Genomic DNA, 24834 nt, shown 5'->3' with positions numbered 1-24834 from the left:
GGTTTCTTGGCACATAGGGTCACATTTCTGAGCTTAAGTTACTACTAGCAGTGCATGAATGATCTCCAGCTACACAATTTAATATTATGACGAAATGATGAAAGTAGTTTCTCTGAGGACCTGTTGAAATTTAAAATAGTTTTAAGCTATTTTTATTAGTAAATGATTATTAATGATATTTGCAATGAATTTTAATATAGTATTTGAGGAACATTCTGTTTGCTTTTTAAAAAGTGCTACTTTTATTTGGAAATTAGAGAATAAGTGGTAGATTTTTATTAATGATTTTGATAGTGTTTCTTTTAAAAGTTGTTGCTGTGCTACAACGATCTTTCTTTAAAAACTGATCTTTTAAAAGCAATTTAAAACAAGACTTCATTCAAAGTGAGTAGGCCTCTCATCATTTAAAGCAATTATACATGCTCTTTTTACATGGGTGCTAAAGATTATGACAATTTCTTAAAATTTGTCATAGAGGTATACTTTTTTCTTGAATTTTAATGAAAAACCAGGTTAATGCTGTATCAGTGATGAAGATGTTGCACTGTATCTATAACTTTCTTTGTAGTGAAGTTATCTTGACCCCAGTTTTGAGTGAAGTAGCTATGAAGAATGACTACTTGCTAATTTAACTGAGCAGTATTAGATTTTGAAAGATTAGCTTTGAGATAGGTGATGTTTGACTAACCTGTGGTGGATTTGTTTAGATTTAGAGAGAGCAAGTAAAACTGACTTCTAGGTGAAGTGTTTGGCACATACTTAAGAAAATAAAATATTGTATAAGCAGATACTAAATTATAAGTGGATTAAGGCAGATATATATAGAATATTGCTATTGGTACAGTTTCCCAGTTCTTTTATGAAGAACTAATATGATTATTTTAAAGTTAAATTTTAGTCTAAGTTGTCAGGTGAAGCTGGCAATATTTTTGGCAATGAGCAGACCAGTTTACTATCACCTTGAATATATCATTTGCTGTATATTTTTCTGTCTTAGAAACTAATATTGTCCTGGTAGTTATATAAGGCCAAAGAGGAAGGAGGCATAAACCCCCAAGCTTATATAAATCCAGTAACTCAGCAACTGGAGTAACTGTAGGCTAAAGCTATTGGCTTTCCTCAGGCTTCTTTGCTATATATTTGGCATTTCCTTTATTAATGTCATCATAAGGAATTTGAGGTCCAGAGAGGAAAATTCAGAGTCAATTGGTTGAAACTGGAACAAGAAATTAAGAACTTGTTGCTTTGCCTCCCATGGATTTGTCACCCCTCTTCCCCTGGGTGACGGAGCTGCAAAGGATTACTCAAAGCCCATCTCTTCTGAGCAGTGAGAAGCCCTGAAGTGGTTAACCTCCCCGGAATCCTCAAGGGAGAGACATTCCTTCCATTTGGGAAATTAACCCCGAATTGGGGTTCTTTTCTTGCATTTATTCTCCAGCCCAGGAAGTTACAGGAAGAGACATAGGTAGGATTATAGTTTAATAATATAGGCTGGTAACTTTCAGTGAAACAAGTCAGATGATATTTCATTAAGGCAATTAAGTGGTCCACCCACAAAAGCTTGATCTTAGCAAACATTCTCTTCTTACAGCAATTTCCCAGTATCTTTACATATCAATCAGTAACTTGACTGTCTTTGAGCCAGGAACCTTGCTGTGTTACAACTCTTTATCTTACAACAGAGACTCAATAGCCTGGGAAAATTTCCTGTTTTTTGTAAGGTCAGTATTTGAAACTGCAAGGCTTTGGAAAACCAGGCTCTGTGGAGTACTTTTGTTTTATAGTATACTCCACAAGAACTGGGATGATAACTCACTCTCTGCCCTTAATAATAAGGTGGTGGTGGGGGGAGGAATTATTTATTTTGATGTGATTTCCTGGATCATAAAATAACAGCTACTCAGAGGCAGTAGAATAAATGTAAAAGCAAAATGAGCACAAAATTTTAATTCTGAAGGAAATTGAAAATATAATTTACTTTTGCTAAGTATGAAATAATAATTGTTAACATTTATTGTGTTTAGTTCTGGGCCACATAACTATGTTTTATACATTATCTCATTTAATTTTTGTAACAGCTCTATGAGAAGTAGGTATTATAATTCATATTGAGGAAAAAATACTGAGCTACAATATTGTACTACCAGGAAGTAGCAGAATTGGTATTCAAATGCAGATCTGTGTGACTCTAAGCCCAAACCGTGAGCCATTACGTGCTCTATTATAGCTTTCTTTTTCGATTTAACATACCTTTTCTAAGAGGAAATAGGGTCTGAGAAAACCCATCCAAAGCTTAGTCACTCTGTAGATACCTTTTGATTAAAAAAAAATGTATATAGTGTTTTAAATTGCTATTATTTTAGAAGTATAAATTTCCAACAGTTGGAAAGTCTTTAGTGATTATTCACTTCCCCTAAAAATTAGTGAAACATAGTCTAGTAGCATCTAGCCTTAACTTTTTATTTTATTTTTAAACAGAAACATTGCTCCCTTCATCTTGAGAGATTACAAGAATCACAAAAGGTCACTATACAGATATCACAGGTTAGAGAGATTGTACCCTTTTCTGGATAAAGAGCATAAATCCAATGGTACAGACCTTATATACAAGAAGGTTTAAAATGACTTTATTTAGATGAATTAAATCACATTCCCACATACCCTAGTTCTCTAATGAGTGAAGTGATGGCTATCAAGTGTTACAACTAACATCCTATTCTTCTGAAGAGTGAGGGGAGCTGGAGAAAACATGTAGCTATGTAGCCTTTTATTCATTGTTTTCTAGAATTATTTTTGACATTATGTGAGAGTTTATTGGTATAGGAAAGTTACTCAGTGGAAACAGCATATTTTCTCTCAAACAAGTTGCCACAGAACCAGTAAAATAAATGTAAAGTTTAGTATGAACACAGATGTTAGGAAGTGGTAGAATTATATATTTTCTGCTTATTTCCTTGGAAAGACAGTTTACCATTTTGGAATTACCTTTTTACTTTTTTTTTTTTTAAAGATGACCAGTAAGGGGATCTTAACCCTTGATTTGGTGTTGTCAGCACCACGCTCACCCAATGAGCTAACCAGCCATCCCTATATGGGATCCGAACCCACGGCCTTGGTGTTATCAGCACCACACTCTCTCGAGTTAGCCACGGGCCGGCCCTTAGAAATACCTTTTTAAAATCTGCGTTTATATTGATCTGTTATTTAGTTTGGAACTAGATGGCTCTTTAAATCTTGCCTTTTAATTATATAATTTGTTACAAAATGGGGTTCTTCAGCCCAAACTAAAAGAAGTCCCAAGCTTGGTGCCTCTGTTGCCCTGCTTGAGTGAGTAAATACACAAGTAAATAATAAAAGTATGTAAATACATATGAACAGATAGTCTTGTTATAAGCACTTTGGAAAAGGCCAGAAGTAAAAAATCACAGCCATGGTCTCCAGGGAGCTTTAAATGTAGTAAGAGAGAAGTTTGCCCTTTTTTTTTTTTTAAACCTGGACAAACTTAGATATTCTCTAAACTGTGTTTCTGAATTGCTTACCTTTTTTGTGAGAGAAAATAAAACCTCTCTTTGATGATCAGAGAAAATGTTTTCTGATGGCTCTGTGGCTATGTGGCCCAACCTGCCTTTTTTTTTTTTTTTTTTTTAACTTTAGAAGTCACTTCATGAGTAGTAGCCTGTTCCCTTATCGGTTAATTTTTTTCTGAGTAGTTTCGAAGTTAAAGAGGATTTCTTCTACTTCAAGTAAAGAGATTATAGTTTTCTGTCTTTGTTATATAATATATTGATTGCTTGTGCTGAGTTTGCTTTGTGTTATTCCTTAGAATTTCTTTGTAGATTAGTTCTTAAACTTTCAGAGAAGTTGGATAGACTTAAGAATTTCAAGAAGTTTAATGAGAAACAGTATCAGGTGGAAACACTGCCTGAAAGTTATCCCCCGACCCCTTTTTTTTATTTGGAGATTTGGGGACTTTATTTTTACCTTTATACATCATACTGTGAGTAGTCACACATTTAAAAAAAATTCAGTTCAGAATTACCTAATGCTCCTTGGTTTGTTTTGTTTGCTTGTGTTTGACCTCTTTTGACTGTGGTCTAGTTAGTATTTTAAATAGTATATTTTGGTCATGTGTTTAAACTGGTACACACTGGTGTTTTCATTAAAACAGAAATGTTGATTATAAATTCCTATCCACATTTTTGTGTTGGTGTCCTGTATTCACTTGAGGCACCTACATATTGAAAAATAAGTTACAGTTTTTAATGTTATTAAACTAACTTTGTAAGTAGCTGGTCAAAGACATGCCTGTTGCTCTTTTTGATAATCGTTGCTGTCAATAAAGGACTTTGGAGGGTTATAGAACTCTGATCAATTGGTTATGAAAACTAATTTCTGGCAGTTGCTGATAGAAGCACACCAGGTTTTGATATGTCTGCTGTTTATGTTTTGATGTAAAAGCACCTCAATAAAATTATTATTTGACGTTTTAAGCCACTGAGCATACTTTTTCATGTATTTCTAAGTATGGTCGTTGCTGTCTGCTTTGTAAAGACTGAAAATGATTTGTCCCTTTCCCAGTGTAATGTTTTCTTCCCTTTAGTTCATAGCAGAGGATGAGCAGAATGAATGTAGATCAGGAATTTAGATAGTTAATCCTTGCAATTCTGTCTGTACAAAAGAGAAAGATTAGTTACTACGTGTAAACAAATAATACCTGAATGTATGAGCATATCTTAGAGATATATATATATATATTTTAAACCGAACCCGTGGCCTTGGTGTTATCAGCACCGCACTCTACCGAGTGAGCCACGGGCCGGCCTTATCTTAGAGATATTTATTAATGAATTAGATGTGTTCTTAAAATACACCAGTCTAATTTATCAAATGGCTTTCCCCCCCAGTTCTGTAGAAAATGTTCTCAAAACACTCGTGAAAAGCTGCCGACCGTAAGTAGCTTCTTAATTTATAAAGTATCTTGTGTTTCTGTGGTTTTCCCCCATCTTTAGTATGCTTTGAAGAGGGAATTAAAGGTATAAATACTTTCTGACATTGTGATGTTTAGTCACTGAGCACAGCATATCATTTCCAACTCTTAAGCTTAATTTTTCACATTTTATTTATAAATTTAAAAAACTTAAAGTTATTTATTATAAAGTAAGAATACCATAATTTACATGTAATCATCTTTATTTGAAAGGCTTTTCTAGAGTATTGTTGTTTTATTCAGATCGAAAATACTTTCCAAAATGAGCATTATAGGCATCGCATTAAAATATGAGTGACAAAGCTTTTTTAAATGTGTTTAAAGCTTTTTTAAATTCTCTTCTAGGAGAATATTTAACTTTAAATATCCCATATTCATATAATTAAAGGTGAATATGGGTAGAATTTGAGTTTAAAAACTTACAGTTGAATTTTATGTACTTGAACTATTTTCTTGTTCTTGGTATCAGGCTATTCTTTTTGAATGGAAAGCCCTATATTTATCACATGCATGTAATAGGAGTCTTATTTACTTAGTAACTAAGTATTTTTATAAATCAGATATTTATTGCTGACCTACTATACTGCCCAGTACTGGGCAAGTGTATTTTTAAGATGTCTCCCTCTTAAGAGGCTTAAGGTCTAACCTGAGTCATAAGCCATCAGTGAGCAGTTTCAGTTTGTGCTAAGCAGTTACTCTCTTGGCCTGTGTTTCCTCACTGGAAACTTGATTATCACCAAGGTACTTACTGGTTCTTAGGTAATTCATAGAACTCCCAAGTTTTGATTTTGGATTACTGGGCTAACAATTGACTCAGAAAAATTATGAAGGGGAATTGATGTATGAGGTTCTTGAAGGCAGAACATAGTTTGGTATTTTTTTTATTTTTTATTTTTTCAAATTCTAACTCGTTACACAAAGACCTGGCTTATAAATGCTTGGTGAACTCAACAGAAGTGTTATTAGAAGTGTAGTTTTAATTTTCAGATAAAGGAAAGGAGTGAAGTGTGAATTTTAATTAACACAAGTGTATGAAGTTATAATACGATTAATAATATGACATGTAAACCAAACCTATAAGTGTGTATATGGAAGGGTTTCCCAACTTCTTTGGGAAGAATCAGATTTCTCATTTGCAGTTTTCTTCTTATTTTAAACCTCTTAAAGGTATTTATTAATTATACACATGTCCTCTTTATCTGTTCATCTTTGTTTTGTGTGTAAATGTGCACACTTTGGATTTTGTAAATCTCCTCTATCCCAGGAATGCTTCTACCTATTTCACAAAATTGCAGAAATTAGCACCTGTAGGACCAGATCATCAAGTCCAGTCCTCCCTTGTATACGGGAGAGCTGTGTGGTCCAGTGAGAGTAAATGGTTTTTATCCAAAGATGCTTAGAGATTCCTGGGCTGATGCTCTCTTTTTTCACTTACTGATTATCCATTTCTGATATAGACTGGATTCTATATGACAAGATCTTTTTGATTGCTATTACATAGCACAAAGGAAGTAAAAACAATAAGCTTATTTAACTTTGTATTTAATTTGAGTGACTGTATTTTATCTGGGTTTTACCAACTTTATAGCATTTTTTAAAAGTTCCTTAGATGGGGAGAATTTACCTTATTCTAAGTGTGATGGGATATTTATTTTAGTGTTGTAAAAATGTGTATTTATTGTGAGCTAACACATTTGTACTACGTGATGTATCTTATGAAATCCATTCCTCTCCTCCCCCTTTTTTGTCAATAATATATTGCTGTTTTAGAGCTTTTAGTCAGTGATCAGATGCATAAAAACCTTCTTTTTTATTAGATATTTTCCATCAGATGCCACAGCTGAAATGCTAGAAGAATGGAGGCCTTTAATGTGCCCTTTTGATGTAACAATGCAAAAGGCCATCACTTATTTTGAAATATTTCTTCCTACCTCCCTCCCTCCAGAACTTCATCATAAAGGTTTTAGGTAAGTATATACATATCTTGACAATTTCTAGAATATAGCAGGAAATATAGATATACGAACTACTAAAGCAATAATAAAAGCTAAAACAGTTAAATATAAGATTGTAAATAAAGAGAAAATAATGCTTATATCACAATCCAAATAAGATGAGGGTTTTAATTTAAGAAATCAGGAGAGAAAGAAAGGGAGAATTGCGACAACGGGTTGTAACAATAAAACACTAAAGATAAACGAGAAAGTCAGGGGAGAGGAAAGAGAAACTTGTAAACAGTTGCTAGATAGGAGTGGATGGTAATTATTTAACAATGAAGTGGAAGATGGGTAGATGAGATTACATTTTTTAGCATAAATAAATTGGAAAGGGAATATTCAGACAAGAAAGACTCCTTTGTTCCGTTAAGTTTGTAACTTTCAGTATTATTTTTCTAGGTTGTATAGTTATCAGTAAGAATAATAGATTAAGAAAAATACAAAGGATACCTGGCTTTGAACCACTTTCTATAATCACTTGCTATTCATAACAACATTTTTCTTCTTCAGACTTTGGTTTGATGAATTAATTGGCCTTTGGGTTTCAGTGCAAAATCTCCCACAGTGGGAGGGGGTGAGTATCTCATTATTTTTTTTTTTCCTCCTATGCTTTTTAGTTTTAGAATAAATAGATCATTTGATAAGTAACTTCAGTTCATTAGAATTGGCTGTTAGCAATGTTGTGATCAATTCCTTTTCATTTTATTTATAGTATTCTAATAGAAGTAGACATTTACTCTGGTTTTCTCCATATGTAGACGTATGAGCATGTATTGTGAAATGCATGAAATGTAAGAGTCTCTTGTTTGTTTTTGGTACCTACCCTAGCATGGTGCTAGACAGACAGAGGATGTTTTCTATATATTTGTTAGATTAAAATTTTCTCTTTGCATTGTGGATGGTGCTTTGTTATTCTCCTTTTTAGAAGCATTTTAACTGCAGTTGATTTTAAATGGATGATATGAATCAGACCTAAATTTGGAAGCTTTTTAAAAACTAAATCATAAACTATGTATTAAATTAAGCTGGGATAATGATTGTTGAAAAGAACAAATGGATGAGGGGCGTGACTGTGACACTTGAGAACACCAATAAATGTATTAACTCTTTTTTTGTTTACTTTCAGCAATTGGTAAATCTCTTTGCTCGATTGGCTACAGATAATATAGGGTACATAGACTGGGATCCATATGTACCAAAGGTAATTAAGAACATTTGAACATAAATACAATAGCACTGACATAAACGTTATGTCATAAAGGAGAAGTGGTTTTTTTTGTACGCTAATTCCAAGCGCCATGTAAGATATTTTGACAGTTATTAAAAACATATGTAAATAATTTACAGGGATGGGTCATCTATTTTCAAAAGGTAATTGGAACATGCCAAGGTATCCTAAGTATGTCATTTTTGTCTTACATATGCAGGACACAAGCTATAAGTTTCGGAGTGAATAATTTGGAAAGTACTAAATATATTATGTATTAAGGGTGTCATGCATTCATCCCTTCTAGCAAACTTTGTGTATTGTATTTGATTGCTACTCTATAGAGTGTTTCCCACTTCTTAGATCACATGATATTTGTATATTTTTCTAGAGTAAACAAAGCTAGAGTGTCTACAGGTGCAATGTGTCTTAACATTGCATCCTTGGTATTGTTTCACCTTCAGGAGAGTCACCTGTGGAGCCTTAGTAAGGATGGGGTGGAGCATCTGGGTGATTCTGATGCACACTCTGCCATTAGAGCGGGGCTGGGGAGCAGCAGAAGGCAAATACTCTGTTTGCCTTTGCTTGTGCTGTCTTCATTTGTTTGCCATTAGAAACTAATTGAGGAGTAGTTTTTTCCCACATTTGGGCCCATATTTTTTAGTAATGACAGACTTAAAATATAAATTTAATTTTACTAAATGCAGTTATTAAGTGACTGATTAAGATTCAAATTCTTAGGGAAAAGAATCAAGTCAGCTGGCCAGTTAGCTCAGTTGGTTAGAGCGTGATGTTATGACACTGAGGTCAAGATCCCCATACTGGCCAGCTGCCAACAAAACAAAACAAAACAAAAAAACAAAAACAAAAATTTTGAGAGGGAAAATAATCTGATAGAAGATATTTGTCTTTGAGTTTGGTGCTGTTCTACATCCTTTGCATGGAATGGGAGCATAGGAAAAATAATTTATGTGCATTTAGAAAGGGAGAAAGGAGTCAAAATATTTCATGTTTACAACACCAGTATCTATATTTTGGCCTTTGATGTTTAACTATAAATATCTCATTTGTCTGTTTTTGAGTAACTGGACATAGCCTCTTCATATTCATGTGCCTGTGACCTCAGCGTGTCATACACTTTGTATATTAACATTTATATGTAATTTTTAAAGAATAAAGCAAGTTACTAAACAGTATATAATTTTGCTTAAAAACCCCCATGATAAAATGAGAATATATTCAATAACAGTAATATACAACAATTACTAAGTTATTTAAGGAATTACTTTGATACCTGTAAATATTTATTTATTAATTTCTTTTTTCTTTTAAAGATATTTACAAGAATTCTGAGAAGCCTGAACCTCCCAGTGGGAAGTAGTCAAGTGTTAGTCCCAAGGTTTTTAACAAATGCTTATGATATAGGACATGCTGTAATATGGATCACCGCCATGATGGTTTGTAATATATTTTATTTGTTTTATATTATTTTCCCCCATTTTGCATTAACCATACAAAATTTTATATATCACAGAAGTTCATATTAGTGGCTTGGTATGTTACTTGATTCTTGGATATTTTCTGATGTAGTAAGCTCATATTTATCAGATCCAAAATGTAGTCATAATGTACCATTTATGTCTCCTTAACCAAAGGACCTTAAAAGTAGAGTAAAAAAAGAGTTTTGAGGGATTCAAAATGTCTACCATTTTTACAGACCAGGAAGCAAACTCATGGATAAAAGGACTTTCTCAGGGTAGGATTAGAACTCTGGATTCTGCATATGCTCAGAAACTCCATTACTCATTCACTGTTAATGTTCACAAAAAACATTACGCTGCACACAAAGCGTATTAGCAAAGTAATCTTAGTGAAGGCAGAGATATGAAGGATCATTTCACTGCCATCATTGAAGAAAAATAAAAGTATATCCATAAGCTTCGATTTCAGTGTCATCTTTCAAATAAGGATATTAGAACAACTTTGTATTATAGTTTTCTGGCTTATCATTCATATATTGCTTTTATAGCTGTCTCCTCTTTGAATTATTACTCTGTATTTAACATTAGCTTGTTTCTGTGGGAAAAATAGAATGGTTGTTAATGGTTTACCTCTTTTATTGTAAAATAAAACAAGAGAAATTCAAGCTTCCCCTGATTTTGCCATTTTATTGTTAAAAACAGGGAAAATCCCGTTTTTTCCCCTAATATTCAATAAAAGCAAAAACGTTTGGATGTTTGCTGTTTTGCATAAGCAATGAATTGAAACTCATTTGGGGCTGGGAGCACAGAATTGGATAGTGGTTAGTATCAGCCTTATTTGAGTTAATTTTGCTCTGCTTTCTGACACAGTTCTCATTGGCAGCTTCATTTTGTGTTAAATGTGAAAATATAATAAAAAATCAATAATGCTAATTATTGTGTTAGAATTTTGATCTCTTTGAGTGGTTGTCCTATTCTAGTTACTAGATTGGGAAACATGAACATGAATTTCAGCAGAAAAGCATGTTCCTAATGTAATTTGACTTTTATCTTAGGTCTGTGCTGTTTCTTGAAAGAAGGTTCATCATGAGTCAGATAGGAGGTTTCAAGGGCAAGTTGTAGTCCTTTATCCCAGGGCTGTTCAACTTGATAAGATAAAAGCTAGCTCATTTTTCTCCCAAGTTATGTTATTGTTGTTTGATTGGTTGTTTTGTTTGTTTAGTTGGTTGTTTTGACAATAGACCAAGAAATAAAAATATTTTTCTTTGAGTCAAAATGTGGTTAAATATAACAAGTTCGATCATTTTAAACATTTAGGTAAATTTCCCCTCTCCATTTTGTTTAATGAAAATTTCACTTAGGGGGCCGGCCCGGTGGCGCACTGGATAGTGCGCCGCTTGGGAAGCGCGGCGGCGCTCCCGCCCGAGGGTTCGGATCCCACATACGGACCGGTTCCCGCTCACTGGCTGAGCGAGGCGCGGGAGCGACACCGAGGGTTGCGATCCCGTTGCCGGTCCCCGGTCCGGTACGGGGGCAACACTGAGGGTTGCGATCCGTTGCCGGACACGGAAAAAGACAAAAAAAAAAAAAAAAAAAAAAAAAAAAAAATTTCACTTAGTCATTTGAGGAATGCTTTTTATGCCTGAGGCTACCATTCTTGGTTGTTTTAAGATAATAATCTCAGTGATAAACTTTGCTATCCAAGTTATTTGACCACAGAACTGTGAAATAATACTGTTATCCTAAGTAGAAAGATATCTTTTTAACTTTATAATTTGGTTTAAGTTGTCCTTATCATTAGTAGAATGGTTTGAATTGATTGCATGAAGTTTGTTGGGGAATTATTTTCAGCTCTTATTTTGAGGTAGAATTGGTTTTTGTCAGCAGGATGAATGTGAACCGTGTTAGAGACTTAATATAAAAGCTTGGGCCTGTTGCCCCTTTATTTTTACAGTATACTGTAGGTACTGACATTTTTACTCTTTTTATCTGGACAGGGTGGACCAAGTAAGCTAGTGCAAAAACACTTAGCTGGTTTGTTTAACAGCATCACATCTTTTTACCATCCTTCAAATAATGGGCGCTGGCTGGTGAGTGTGTGTTCATTTTGCACTGTAGGTTTTGGAATCTTAAAAGATGCTGCCATATATGAAGCACATTTTCTGTGCTTCGTAATAAGCTTTGGCTATATGTAAATGATTAAGCTCAAATTAAGTTATTATGTTTGTAGAACATAGAGAAATAAGACAATGCTGGTGTGCTAACTAGATACAAAATGGCACATTTTGGCAACAAAATAGTAACAAAAATGCCTCAAAAGCACGGAGTCATCTTTTCAGTTTTATCGTGCCCACCTGTCATTTGTTTTTTAAAGTTGCCCAGTTAAAATGGCTTTTTATGTAATGGAAAAATTCATTTTTATTAGTTATTATCAATAATTAATTGGTAAGAGTGTTTTAATTCTATCTAGTTATGCTGTGCAGGTAATTGTAATAAGGTAGTAACAGATGTTATTTTAAAATCTTTTCTTGAGAGAACCATGAATGTCTGTGTGGGAAAGCAGAACGTACCTAGAATTTTTGCTTCTGTGTCCCCAGAACAAGTTAATGAAACTACTTCAGCGGTTGCCAAACAGTGTTGTTAGAAGATTGCATCGTGAAAGATACAAGAAGCCCTCTTGGTTAACTCCTGTGCCCGATAGCCATAAGCTTACTGATCAGGATGTTACAGACTTTGTACAGTGCATAATTCAGCCTGTCCTCCTGGCTATGTTTAGCAAAACTGGTAGTCTAGAAGCAGCCCAGGCTCTGCAGAATCTTGCACTCATGAGACCTGAGTTAGTAATACCCCCTGTACTTGAAAGGTAAGTGTCGTTTTACATGTTTTGTCAAATCCTCCCTCTATTCTGTTCTGGTTGCTTCTCTCTCTCTCTCTCTCTCTTTTTTCCCTGTGGTTTGCTTTGATTTTTTGGTGCTTACCTCATGTTCCTAGAGAAGTAATACATTTTAACATAATGATTGGTTACTTGATAAAGGCTTATTGGAGAGAAAAAGAAAATTGAAATGAAATGGGTAACATAAGTATTTTAGATTATTTGCACATTTTAGTTACCTAAGTTTTTTTGCTCATAAATTAAGATGTAGCTGGTTTTTCATGAAAATTTTAGTGAGTGCCCTTAAGAACAAGGCAGCAAAGGTGATTTTGGATTTCTCTTATTTCTTAGGATCAGTGATACAGAAGAAAATTTTGTTATCAATAAAGATAAATTAAAAAATAATAAAATTTTCATGTATTGTATAATCTCATGTGTATTGTTTTTACAGTGTAAATTGTACTGCATTCATTTTGTTTTCGTATCTTGAAACAGTAACAAAAATTGCTCTCTGCTTGCCTAGTCACTGCCACAATATAGGCCTGGTGTGCTTTCCAAGAGAGAACTGCTTGTAATTTTTTGAGTGTTCAGGACCAAATTATTTAAGCTTTCTGTGTGCCTTTGCTTTCTCTGCTGCCTGAACTTGAACCTTATGATTTCTCTCTAAATGTCTTTGTCAAAAGTAGAGGAAGAAATTAGATTTTCGAGCCCAGAAGGATCTAACAATTAAGTTTCTTAAAAATTTGTCCAAGGTCCTTAATGGCAGAATCCAGACCACAGCCTATTTTCTGACTGAGTATTGGTCACATTTACTTGAGGAAGGGTATCCTGTTAAAGACCAAAATGGAGCTCCATCTTCTGTAAATTTCAGTTGCTTATGTTATATCTCACCCTGCCCTTGTTGCCAATAAATATTCAAGTTAGGTTGTACCTTGCTTTCCCAACCTCTCCTATTTTAGTGTACACGTATTGGGGGACTGAAACTCTGCCAACACATAGAACTTAATTAGGAAATGGAGTGGGAAGGTAGGCAGTTTCTCCTATATGGAGATCTTCAACAATCCCCTCCCCCATATTCTTTGCTACTTGGTCTCCATGAGGTGGTAGAAGCTAATGGTCAATGACAGGTCCCTTGCCACTCCTTGGAGAAGAGGGAATTCATCTGTTTTGCATAGGTAAAATTTTGAAGTTTGGGGTGTTTTGGTGTTTCTTTACTTCCCCTTTGTTTTGCCTTATTTCAGAGTGTTTTAGGTGATTAATTATGAATAATGATGTAAATTTTTTTTTTTCGTGTCCGGCAACGGATCGCAACCCTCAGTGTCGCGCCCGTACCGGACCGGGACCAGCAACGGGATCGCAACCCTCGGTGCTGCGTCCGCACCTCGCTCAGCCAGTGAGCGGGAACCGGTCTGTATGTGGGATCCGAACCCTTGGCGGGAGTGCCGCCGCGCTCTCAAGCGGCGCACTGTAGCAGTGCGCCACCGGGCCGGCCCATGATGTAAATTTTTAATAAAAAGAAGAAAGCTCATAAATTCAAATACATATGTCCATGACATTTTTCTTTAGTCCTCAATTTTTGGACAAATTTAGTATCAGCATATTGAGTGATATTGTATGCTTGGCCGAGATGAATATTTAATAGACAAAATTGACAATACGATGATATTTTAAAGACTTTGAATTGTAATTTTGTGCTGTTTTAAGTGGCGTGACTATTTTTTTGAAGATTTTTTTCTTTTATAAAAGTAAAACCCTTAAAAATGTAGAAAAGTTTTATGCACTTAGTTTTTCATTTGCAAATATAGCCTCCATTAAAGAATTTAGTATGTTTTCTTCATCTTTTTAAAAAGATGACTGGTAAGAGGATCTGAACCCTTGATTTGGTGTTATCACCAACATGCTCTCCTGAGTGAGCTAACCGGCCATCCCTATATAGGTATCTGAACCTGTGGCCTTGGTGTTATCAGCAGACACTCTCCCAAGTGAGCCATGAGCTGGCCCTTGTAAATGGAATTTTTTTTTTTTTGTCTTTTTCCATGTCCGGCAACGGATCGCAACCCTCAGTGTCGCCCCTGTACCGGACCGGGGACCGGCAACGGGATCGCAACCCTCGGTGTTGCTCCCGCGCCTCGCTCAGCCAGTGAGTGGGAACCGGTCCGTATGTGGGATCCGAACCCTCGGGCGGGAGCGCCGCCGCGCTTCCCAAGCGGCGCACTATCCAGTGCGCCACCGGGCCGGCCCATGTAAATGGAATTTAAAATGAGTGTATTTTAGACTTTTCCCCCCTGTAAGATAGATTCTCAGAAATGAAATCACTGAGTCACAGTGAATGTTCTTGGCTCTTAAATTCTTAGTTAGTGATCAAAGATTGCATTTGTCTTATTCCCACAGTTTAAAAATAAATTTTTAAAACAGTGTCAGAAAATATTCTTATATGTTCCTGATAACTGATTTGCAATTTAAAAATACAGGTCTTTTTAAAAGTGTAAATCAGGAGAAATTTCAGCATTTTATTAGTAAGATTGTTTTTCCTATAAAAGGGAAGAGTGGTGTATTTGTATTGTTATTCCTGAATTCTAATAATCACTGACCATTAGGTTAGTATGATGTGGATTAAGACGGCCTATCAGTTTATGTTCTTTTTCACTGTGGAATTTCCTCAGAGAAAGGTATTGAGGTAGCAGGGGATTAGGGAAACATGCAATAAATAGTCCTTTCTTTATGTAATTCTGTTGACTTTGATAGCACATCTTCACTCTGACTATAAATCTTTAAGCCAAAATGTAGTTCATGAATTTAATATGTTTAATGTATTATATATGTTTATCTGTGATTGAAACTTTTAAAATTCTGTTTTTATACTATAGAACATATCCTGCACTAGAGACATTAACAGAACCTCACCAGCTTACAGCTACTTTAAGTTGTGTAATTGGAGTAGCCCGCAGTTTGGTATCAGGGGGCAGATGGTTTCCTGAAGGTCCAACACACATGCTACCTCTGTTGATGAGGGCATTGCCTGGGGTGGATCCAAATGACTTTAGTAAATGCATGGTGAGCATATTGATGATTTTGTTTATATTTAAGTTATAATTGTGTAAATGAACATCTTTTAAATTTCTCTTCAGACACCCTGTATAACACAGTTCAGTGTAAAATCTATTAATGGTAACAGCATTATATGTGTACATACCTAAATTTAGATCGTGGACAGTTGGTCTATGTAATGCTTTCCTTCGTAAGATATTTGCTGTAACCTGTATACATTTAATGATCATTTGATGTTTTAAGTCTCATTATATATTTACTATTTTTCTTAAACAGAAATGCTAAAAATCATAGCATGTGATCACTTGCACTTTGCTTCTTCTATGATAGTGACAAAGGGAGTGTGGTGAAAAGTTACTGAATAAAAAATGCCAGAAGACATACGTCTTCTCTTAACATCCCATCTGCTCTCTTCCCTGGTGCCTAGTTTCTGCATTAGCATTTTCTGTTTACCCTTAATGTTACATTTTTAGGTGGAAGGCAAAGTAACTTTTCAGTATTGGAGAACTTTGTTCTTAAACTTAGTAAATAACTGTATGAAAATAAATTTAGAGTAACTTAATTACTAACGTATCAGCTAGATAATTATGAAACATTTTTTTGGAGAGGGGCGGCCAGTGGCTGGCCAATAACAGGAATCGAACTCTGTACCTAGATGTTATCAACACTGTGCTCTAACCAACAGAGCTAACTAGCCAGCCCTGAGGATTCTTAAAATGTTCAGTTCTAAGTGAAAAATACTCAGAAAGATTGTTGTGGGATTTCCCTCAAGATAATTTATTTGGGTACTTTACTGTAGCTTATGGTAGTACCTGTATTTTTGAATCAGAATTATGTAATTAGTGTTGAAAATCCTTTCCATCTTCCCACAGATCACATTCCAGTTTATAGCAACATTTTCTACTCTGGTGCCTTTAGTCGATTGTTCATCTGTACTGCAAGAAAGAAATGACCTCACAGAAGTAAGGATGCTTTCTGGTTATAAAAGTTAACTGAGTTGTGATTCTTATTGTATATGCATAGTTATATTTCATAGTTTTGAAACAACTTTGGATAAGTTTTGCAAAGAAAACTTACTATTTTGTGACCAGAATGGTGTAATTGGAGGACCAGATAATAAGATAGGCTGCAGAGAATCCACCATAGAAGGTGGATCAAAAATGGGCCATTTCTGTAACAACTAACATATGGAGGTGCATTTCAATTTTCTGTCACTTTTCAATGTTTTCTTAAGAAAAGATGGTGGTGTTTTGTTTTTCCATCATTTTTTATTAGGAATAATCTGTCCAGGGGATTGGCATCTAATGAAGAGAGATTTTTCTTCATTAGCGTCTGGTTCTTTTAGAACTATTTTCTTTATTGCAAGTGTGTTTCTTGACTTCTGTCATTTTGATGTTCAAGTAGTGAGAGACTATCCTTTATATATATACCAGCAGTTTGAAAACTAATTTATAATAAAAGATGGATGCTTGACTTCTGTTTTTGGCTCTTGTAAAATGTTAATTACTTCTTATTTTGCTTCCTAGAAAGTAGTAGATCAGGCTATTATAAATTGATATGTGGTAATGGTGCAGTACCCAGTATAATCATTTAGTATTAGATTTATTTGTTAGGCCATAATTGAGTTTTGTTAATTCAGAGGGGAAAAAAAAACAAAGGCTACCTGTAATTTTCTCACATTGGAATGTTGTAGGTAGAACGAGAACTTTGCTCAGCCACAGCTGAATTTGAGGATTTCGTCTTACAGTTTATGGACAGGTGAGCTTGTAGACCTGCTCTTTTATCTAACACTCAAGAAAATGACTGTCCTGTCCTAGAAACCTTAGTTTCTCTCTGCATTATTATTTAGCTACTTCCCAATGCTGATGCTTCTGAAGTTACAAAAGGACAATTGATTTGTGGGTCATGTACAAATTAAGTAACTATCACTTGAATAGTCATAATAGTAGAGACTTATCTAATCACCATCAAAAATGTTAAACCAGTTTTCAGTTGCTAAAATTATGCTTTGTTTGGATTTTTTAGATGCTTTGGACTTATAGAAAGTAGCACATTGGAGCAGACTAGAGAAGAGACAGAAACTGAGAAAATGACTCACTTGGAGAGTTTGGTGGAATTAGGTCTGTCTTCTACATTTAGCACAATCCTCACACAATGTTCCAAAGAAATATTTATGGTAAGAGAGCATTGCTGCAAAAAATCAACTTCCTATCTTTTAGTTTTATTTGATTTTTTAAAATAAAATTGAACTTCAAGTTACTTTGTGTTTGTTATGCCAGTTTATCCTTTCCGTTCACACTAAAGTTTAAAAAAGATGTGCAGTTGGTCCTCATTTGTAAATTTTGTATTTGCAAATCCATTTACTTGTTCAAATTTATTTGTAACCTCCAAATCAATGCTTTTGTGAAGACATACGTACAGTGGCAAAAAATTTGAGTTACCTAACTAACGTAAACATTCCCAGTTTGTGTCGTATAAGGTGACACCTCCAAATCAATGCTTTTGTGAAGACATACGTACAGTGGCAAAAAATTTGAGTTACCTAACGTAAACATTCCCAGTTTGTGTCGTATAAGGTGACATTCTGTTGTCTTGTTTTAGCTCTCCTACTGTAAACAGGTGTCTTTTTCGCAGTCTGTTTAGTGCCATGTTTTCACATTTTCTTGCGTTTCATTGGTGATTTTGCTGTTAAAAATGGCCCCAAAGAGAATAATGCTGAATTGAGGTCTGGTGTTCCTAAGCATAAGAGAGTTGTGCTATGCCTAATGGAAAAAATACATGTGCAGGGTAGGCTTCATCAGTTCTGTTGAATGCCAGTTCAATGTTAATGAATCAATAATATGTATTAATTATGTTGTCTATAAACAGAAACACACTTAAAACAGGATTATGTATTGATCAGTTGATGAAAATGTTGTGACCAGAGGCTCACAGGAACCTAATCCTATGTTTTCCATAGGAGCAATGGTTCAGTATTTGCTAGTTCAGTGTTCACAACAACTTTATAGATCATAACTGCCACGAATAAGAAACAGTTGTATTTTTTAAATATACAATTAAATATAATTATTTGGGAGAGAAGTTTTGGAAAGTGTTTATGCCATCACATGACAGAAATTAAATCCTAATTATAACAATCTGGCTGTGATGGATTAGGAATAGTTATCCTTGAGGGCTGCCCAGTTAGCTCAGTTGGTTAGAGCACAACCCTGTAACACCAAGGTAATAGGTTTGAATCCCCATACCGGTCAGCTGCCAAAAAAAAAAAAGAGAAGTAGTTGTCCTCATAAGGCATTCAGTAAACATTCACTTATTCAGTATTGGTTGGTACCTTTTATGCACAGTGTGGTCTTTAAGATCATACTTTATTTCCATTATCACTGTTTAATATGTTTATCCTAAAAACTAACCTGCCTTACAACTGCATGAAATATTTACTATGATGGTAGTATAAAGAAATAAACATAAATCATCTCTTATTTAATTGAAAGGAGTTGTTTGTAAGTTAAAATTCTTTGATGTGATTGTAAAATTAAATAGACTGCTTCAGTCTTCTTGGGTAGGGTTAGATGTTTATAGTTTGTAGGGTTTTTTTTTTTTTTGTCTTTTTTACTGACCGGTAACGGGATCGCAACCCTCGGTGTCACACCCGTACCGGAGACCGGCAACAGGATCGCAACCCTCGGTGTTGCGCCCGCACCGCGCTCAACCAGTGAGCGGGAACCAGTCTCCACATGGGATCTGAACCCTCAGCAGGAGCGCCTCCGCGCTCCCAAGCGGCACACTCTCCAGTGCGCCACCGGGCCGGCCCTATAGTTTGTAGTTATCAGAATAAAAATTGTATTTGACATTCCAAAAAATTTCCTTTGTTATGCTGGATTAGCCAACAAGATAATTAAATTGCATTTTGCTTCCACCGGCTGTAATTTTGTGTGTAATGTTTCTGTAGCAAGTAAAATCTTGGCCTCAGATGTTTGTGCAAGTTGGGATCATGTGCAAAAATTGTTCTTAGACCTAAATGTAACATTGTCAAGCAGATCTTATTAAATCAGATGATTAAATATTGCCTCTGTGGTTATTTTTGGAATATAGTCATCATTTTCTTTTGTGTTCCATAAGTTGTTTAATTTTCTAAAAAATCCTGATTAGATATTTTCATTTCTTACATATCTTAACAGGTGGCCCTTCAGAAGGTTTTTAATTTTTCTGTTTCACATATATTTGAAACAAGAGTAGCAGGTCGAATGGTGGCAGACATGTGCCGTGCTGCTGTAAAGGTGAGCTTATTGTTTTGAACTGATAATGACTCAGCAAACAAGTTTATGTGGTTAATTATTTCATAAGTGCTTGTTATGCTTAAAATACATAGTTCTTTCAGTAGCTGCTTGTATCTCTTATTTGCCATTGAAAATAGTGCTAGTGTATATTTTGTGATTGTTCAATATTTGCCTTTCAAAAAAACTTATTTATACAAACATGTTTTTAGTGCTGCCCAGAAGAATCGTTGAAGCTGTTTGTTCCCCACTGCTGCGGTGTTATAAATCAGCTTACAATGAGTAAGTCATAAGGTCATTATTCTGTCTTTATAATTTTAGATAAATTTTTTTCTTGGTTTCTAGAACTTGGTTATTGACAACAGATTCTTTTAAGCTATGTAATATTTTAATTTTGCAGTTTGGTGTAGAATTGCCTCTTGGTTGGCAGGTAGCTTAGGAATTTTACTTTATTAAGCTAATATTTTCAAACAACAACCATCCAGAGGTTACCTTCAAAAATATCAGTTATTTTGTGAGATGTAGAGGGACAGAAGTCCCGGTTTGTGTTTATTTTCTTGAAACTTAAGTTTCCGCCTCCTTTTGGAGCGAGTTCAGCTTCATGAAGAAGAAATAAAAAGTCTCCCTGAAAAAGACTTTCCTCAGCTATTAGAAATATTAAATAGAAATACTTTAAACTAATGTATTTAGTTGGATGCCTAGTTTTTTTCTCTGATACTATTTTGCCATTTTTAGATGATGATGTATTGAATGAAGAAGAACTAGATAAGGAATTACTATGGAACCTTCAACTTTTGTCTGAGGTATTGTAAATCTTTGGAATAACAAACATTACTATGAAAATGTTGACTTGCTTTTAGAGTTTAGCACTTTCTCACAAATTGACTTTAAGCCTTTTGAAAAGTCAGAAGTTTTAGAAATTTCTTGATATGGCTGCAGAAAGTCAAAATATCTCATATTCTCTCATCAAAGGAGTATGGTAATTGTTGATTACTGCATGTTCAGCAATCTGCTTGACTGAGTATGGACAACTCATTAATTGAAAAGTTTATAACATTTGGGAAATCTTTTTTTTTCTCTCTACATTTTAAATTTGGCTATCCATCAGACTTCAGTTTCTTTATATGTTAGTTCAAAAATTTAATTTTTATCCCTTTGAGGAGCTAGGATCTTTTAAAGGAGATGTTACTATGGCACATGAAAGCCTAAGTTCAGAAAATGTATTTTGATTTTAGAAATAAATTATTAGAGTGCAGTTAAAATGACGATCCTAAAATGAATTAGTCATTTTAAGAAACATTTACTACCGTGGGTTATTTTATATTTTAAGTGGCTAAACATTAAACTTTGTATTAATTGTTGATTCTTCATATTTTAACCAAAATATCTTTAACTGTTTTTTTCTTCTTTTTAGATTACTCGAGTGGATGGGAAGAAGTTGCTTCCTTACAGGGAGCAGCTTGTAAAGATTCTCCAAAGAACCCTACATTTAACCTGTAAGCAGGGTTACACTCTGTCCTGTAACCTTTTGCATCATCTTCTTCGTTCTACTACACTTATCTACCCTACAGAATACTGCAGTGTGCCAGGTGGCTTTGAGAAGCCTCCATCTGAATACTTTCCTATCAAGGCAAGCATTTTCAATAATTTAGGGTTCAAGGATATATTGGGTTCTTTTTCTAAGGGATTTGAACTGTGGTTTTTTTCCTGTTGTATATAAAGATACTTGTTTTATTTTAAAAATAGATTATTAAAACTGTTATTGGAATGTATTAAAATTGTTCTGTCTCACTTTGCGTGGAGCTAAAACTCTAGTTTTCTTCTTTTCTATTTGTATGTGAAACAATTTGGTATGCCACATCTAATCTCCATAGTTCCATGTAACTTTATTGCTAAACTAAATATCCTCACATAAGCTTGCTGTCAGTCTTATATAGTAAACTCATATTGAGTGGCTTTTCTGGGAGACTTTTTTCAGGAGTGATAATGAAGAGGTAATATGTTTTCATGCCACTTTTTTGCATATTATTTGTTAGCTTAGGTTTGGATTATTTATACATTTCCTTTTAAACCTTTAAAATTGTGTGTATATGTGTTTTCTTCAACGTCTTAACTTGATGAACAAATGCTCTTCTTTTCTAGGATTGGGGTAAACCTGGGGACTTGTGGAATCTGGGAATCCAGTGGCATGTTCCTTCTTCAGAAGAAGTGTCTTTTGCCTTCTATCTGTTGGACTCCTTTCTTCAGCCTGAGCTCATCAAACTCCAGCACTGTGGGGATGGAGAACTTGAAATGTCTAGGTTGGTTTTTTTAATAATCAAAACTAGTGTTATTTGGTTGCAGACTAAAAAAACCTTTTGTGCCTTTCTCTATCTATGGCATATCTGATGTATTCATTTTTATGTGTGTTTTGAAAATCTGCCTTAAATGTACTTAGAAAATTTGGCAACATTTACACACTTTAAATAGAAAAACTCTGGGTTTTTTTTCCTAGTTTGTTTTTAGTAAAGCCTTCTACTAAGCAGTTTCACTTGTGTATCTTTTGGAATGTGTATGTATATATGTATGTATGCCCCCTTTGAAAGGAAATGCCTATTTTTTTACTCTCAGCTTAGAATTTATTGGGTTGTTTCTTTTTAGTATTTCACATTATTGACATTAATGTTACTTAGAGAAATATCTATGAAATTATTTTTTTCTCTCCTATTGGCATTTTAACAAGAAATGGTTATTTGAAATTATTAGACATACAGTTTGAATCTTAGAAAGTTCCTAAAATAGTAGTAAGAAAATTAGTATGTGTCAAACACCAGAAATCTTTAATAAACAGATTCAGTGGAAAAAGGTTTGGAGGAACAAGAAATCAAACTGATTAATGTTGATTATATAGTACTCTAAACTGTTTTTGGAAGTAAATGTTTAGCTAGTTCCTTTTTTAAAAGATGGAGTAATCTGGAAGATCTTCTGTAGCACTATTTCCCCTTCATACCTTCATATTATTGTTGGGATATTTGGTAAAGAGGTGATTAAATTCAGAAATGCTTCATAATGATTAAGTAGATGCTAATTTCAGTACACTAAGATCATTTTTTTTCAACATCAACATCTCATACTGAGCAAGTTAATGAAAACCACATATAAATGAGTAAGTAACCCTCTTCTCTCCCCTGCAAACAAAAACACGAAGAGAAGGACTATTTGCTGATTTTGCAACAGAAATCTTAAAAAATTTTAAGGGAATGGTTTAAAATTTGGCTTACTTGTCTTCCCCATATTCTGTATAGTCATTGTTTGGAATCATACTTTTCTATATTTCCCACTTAATTCATACTAAAAACTGTTTATGGGCATTGAACTTTTCAGATTATTTTTTGGGTTTAAGAAGGAAAGGTAGTCCCACGTACAGACCGGCCGCTCACTGGCTGAGCAAGGTGCGGGCGCAACACCGAGGGTTGCGATCCCGTTGCCGGTCCCGGTGCGGGCGTGACACTGAGGGTTGTGATCCGTTGCCGGTCACGAAAAAAAGACAAAAAGGAAAAAAAAAAAAAAAGAAATGCTTCACAAATGGCAGTCGATTAATTGTTGTTACTTGTGATTAGTTATTTCGAGCCTGTTTAAATGTAAGTGGTAGTATTAGCAATAAATATCTGTTTAATTACCCAATACAATTAAGTTGGTTAACTGGAGATGTTTGCCATTTCTTTTCTTTAATTTTCTGTATCCTGACTTGATCAAGTTTTTGTACTTCACCCTTGACTAGAAGGCTTATTAAGTAGGGATTGAGTCTTCTAAAATTTGGAAATATCTTTTATCTTTTCTAGAGATGATATTCTACAGAGTCTGAGTATAGTGCACAACTGTTTAATTGGTTCAGGAAACCTCCTACCTCCATTGAAAGGAGAACCAGTTACTAATTTGTAAGTAAAAATAACTGCTTTACATATTTTACTGTTTTGTCATTTGGCATGTATTTAAAGTCTTAGTCACTTAATGAGGTATTGGTTTTGTTACTGCTGTTGTTTCTCTGTCACTTTAATCTTTTTATTTGTCATTGTTAGGTCAGAAATACCTGAGGCACGATTAGGTCTCTAAACTTCTTAAAGGCTTTATTAGATTTTCATATGGTACCAGGATAGAGTAACTTTAGATATTAATCAGTCTAAAAATATCAGTGTGGAAATATTAAGTTCATCTGTTAGCTTACTGAGTTAAGTAAAATGATATTCTTTTAAAAAGAAAGAAAAATATTTTATTTTGGTTTACAGTCAATGTTGATTTAGGATTTTGTAGCATTAAAAAAACCTTGTTTTTTAAAATAATTTTTTCAATGTTATTTGTTATGATTTTGAACTTTTTAGTTCTACCATTTGCTTTTATGATTTTAAGTGCTTTTCACAGTAGTGTTATTTTCAATATCTCTATTTAATCCATTGTTAGTACTACCATTTAAACTGATAAAATTGAGTTAGAATGAAATCAGCAATATGTAATAACTTTAGCTTAATGATTAAGTAGATGCTAATTTCAGTACACTAAGATCATTTTTTTTCAACATCAACATCTCATACTGAGCAAGTTAATGAAAACCACATATAAATGAGTAAGTAACCCTCTTCTCTCCCCTGCAAACAAAAACACGAAGAGAAGGACTATTTGCTGATTTTGCAACAGAAATCTTAAAAAATTTTAAGGGAATGGTTTAAAATTTGGCTTACTTGTCTTCCCCATATTCTGTATAGTCATTGTTTGGAATCATACTTTTCTATATTTCCCACTTAATTCATACTAAAAACTGTTTATGGGCATTGAACTTTTCAGATTATTTTTTGGGTTTAAGAAGGAAAGGTAGGGGGGCCGGCCCGGTGGCGCACTGCTATAGTGCGCCGCTGGGGAAGCGCGGCGGCGCTCCCGCCGAGGGTTCGGATCCCACATACAGACCAGCCGCCCACTGGCTTAGCGAGGGGCGGG

General features: G+C 34.5%; 1 protein-coding gene across 1 annotated transcript in view; it reads left to right on the top strand.

Moving 5' to 3' along the window:
• The window catches only part of LOC103600381 (proteasome activator complex subunit 4), a gene marked incomplete at its 3' end in the record, with an annotated part of 69995 nt that overhangs the window by 23032 nt on the left and 22129 nt on the right, over window positions 1-24834 (top strand). The window contains exons 4-20 of the mRNA XM_008584642.1: window positions 4905-4949; window positions 6805-6954; window positions 7495-7558; window positions 8111-8185; window positions 9526-9648; window positions 11670-11762; window positions 12270-12535; window positions 15412-15598; window positions 16465-16554; window positions 17286-17350; window positions 17618-17768; window positions 19771-19869; window positions 20079-20148; window positions 20602-20669; window positions 21281-21496; window positions 22009-22166; window positions 23688-23783. Coding sequence (XP_008582864.1) covers window positions 4905-4949; window positions 6805-6954; window positions 7495-7558; window positions 8111-8185; window positions 9526-9648; window positions 11670-11762; window positions 12270-12535; window positions 15412-15598; window positions 16465-16554; window positions 17286-17350; window positions 17618-17768; window positions 19771-19869; window positions 20079-20148; window positions 20602-20669; window positions 21281-21496; window positions 22009-22166; window positions 23688-23783 — 2016 coding nt within the window. The remainder of the gene's footprint in view (window positions 1-4904; window positions 4950-6804; window positions 6955-7494; window positions 7559-8110; window positions 8186-9525; window positions 9649-11669; window positions 11763-12269; window positions 12536-15411; window positions 15599-16464; window positions 16555-17285; window positions 17351-17617; window positions 17769-19770; window positions 19870-20078; window positions 20149-20601; window positions 20670-21280; window positions 21497-22008; window positions 22167-23687; window positions 23784-24834) is intronic.

Source organism: Galeopterus variegatus, unplaced genomic scaffold, assembly GCF_000696425.1.
Source record: "Galeopterus variegatus unplaced genomic scaffold, G_variegatus-3.0.2 Scaffold3327, whole genome shotgun sequence".
Lineage (NCBI taxonomy): Eukaryota > Metazoa > Chordata > Mammalia > Dermoptera > Cynocephalidae > Galeopterus > Galeopterus variegatus.
The sequence above is the reverse complement of the archived record's forward strand: the minus strand, read 5'-3'. Positions and strand labels throughout refer to the sequence as shown.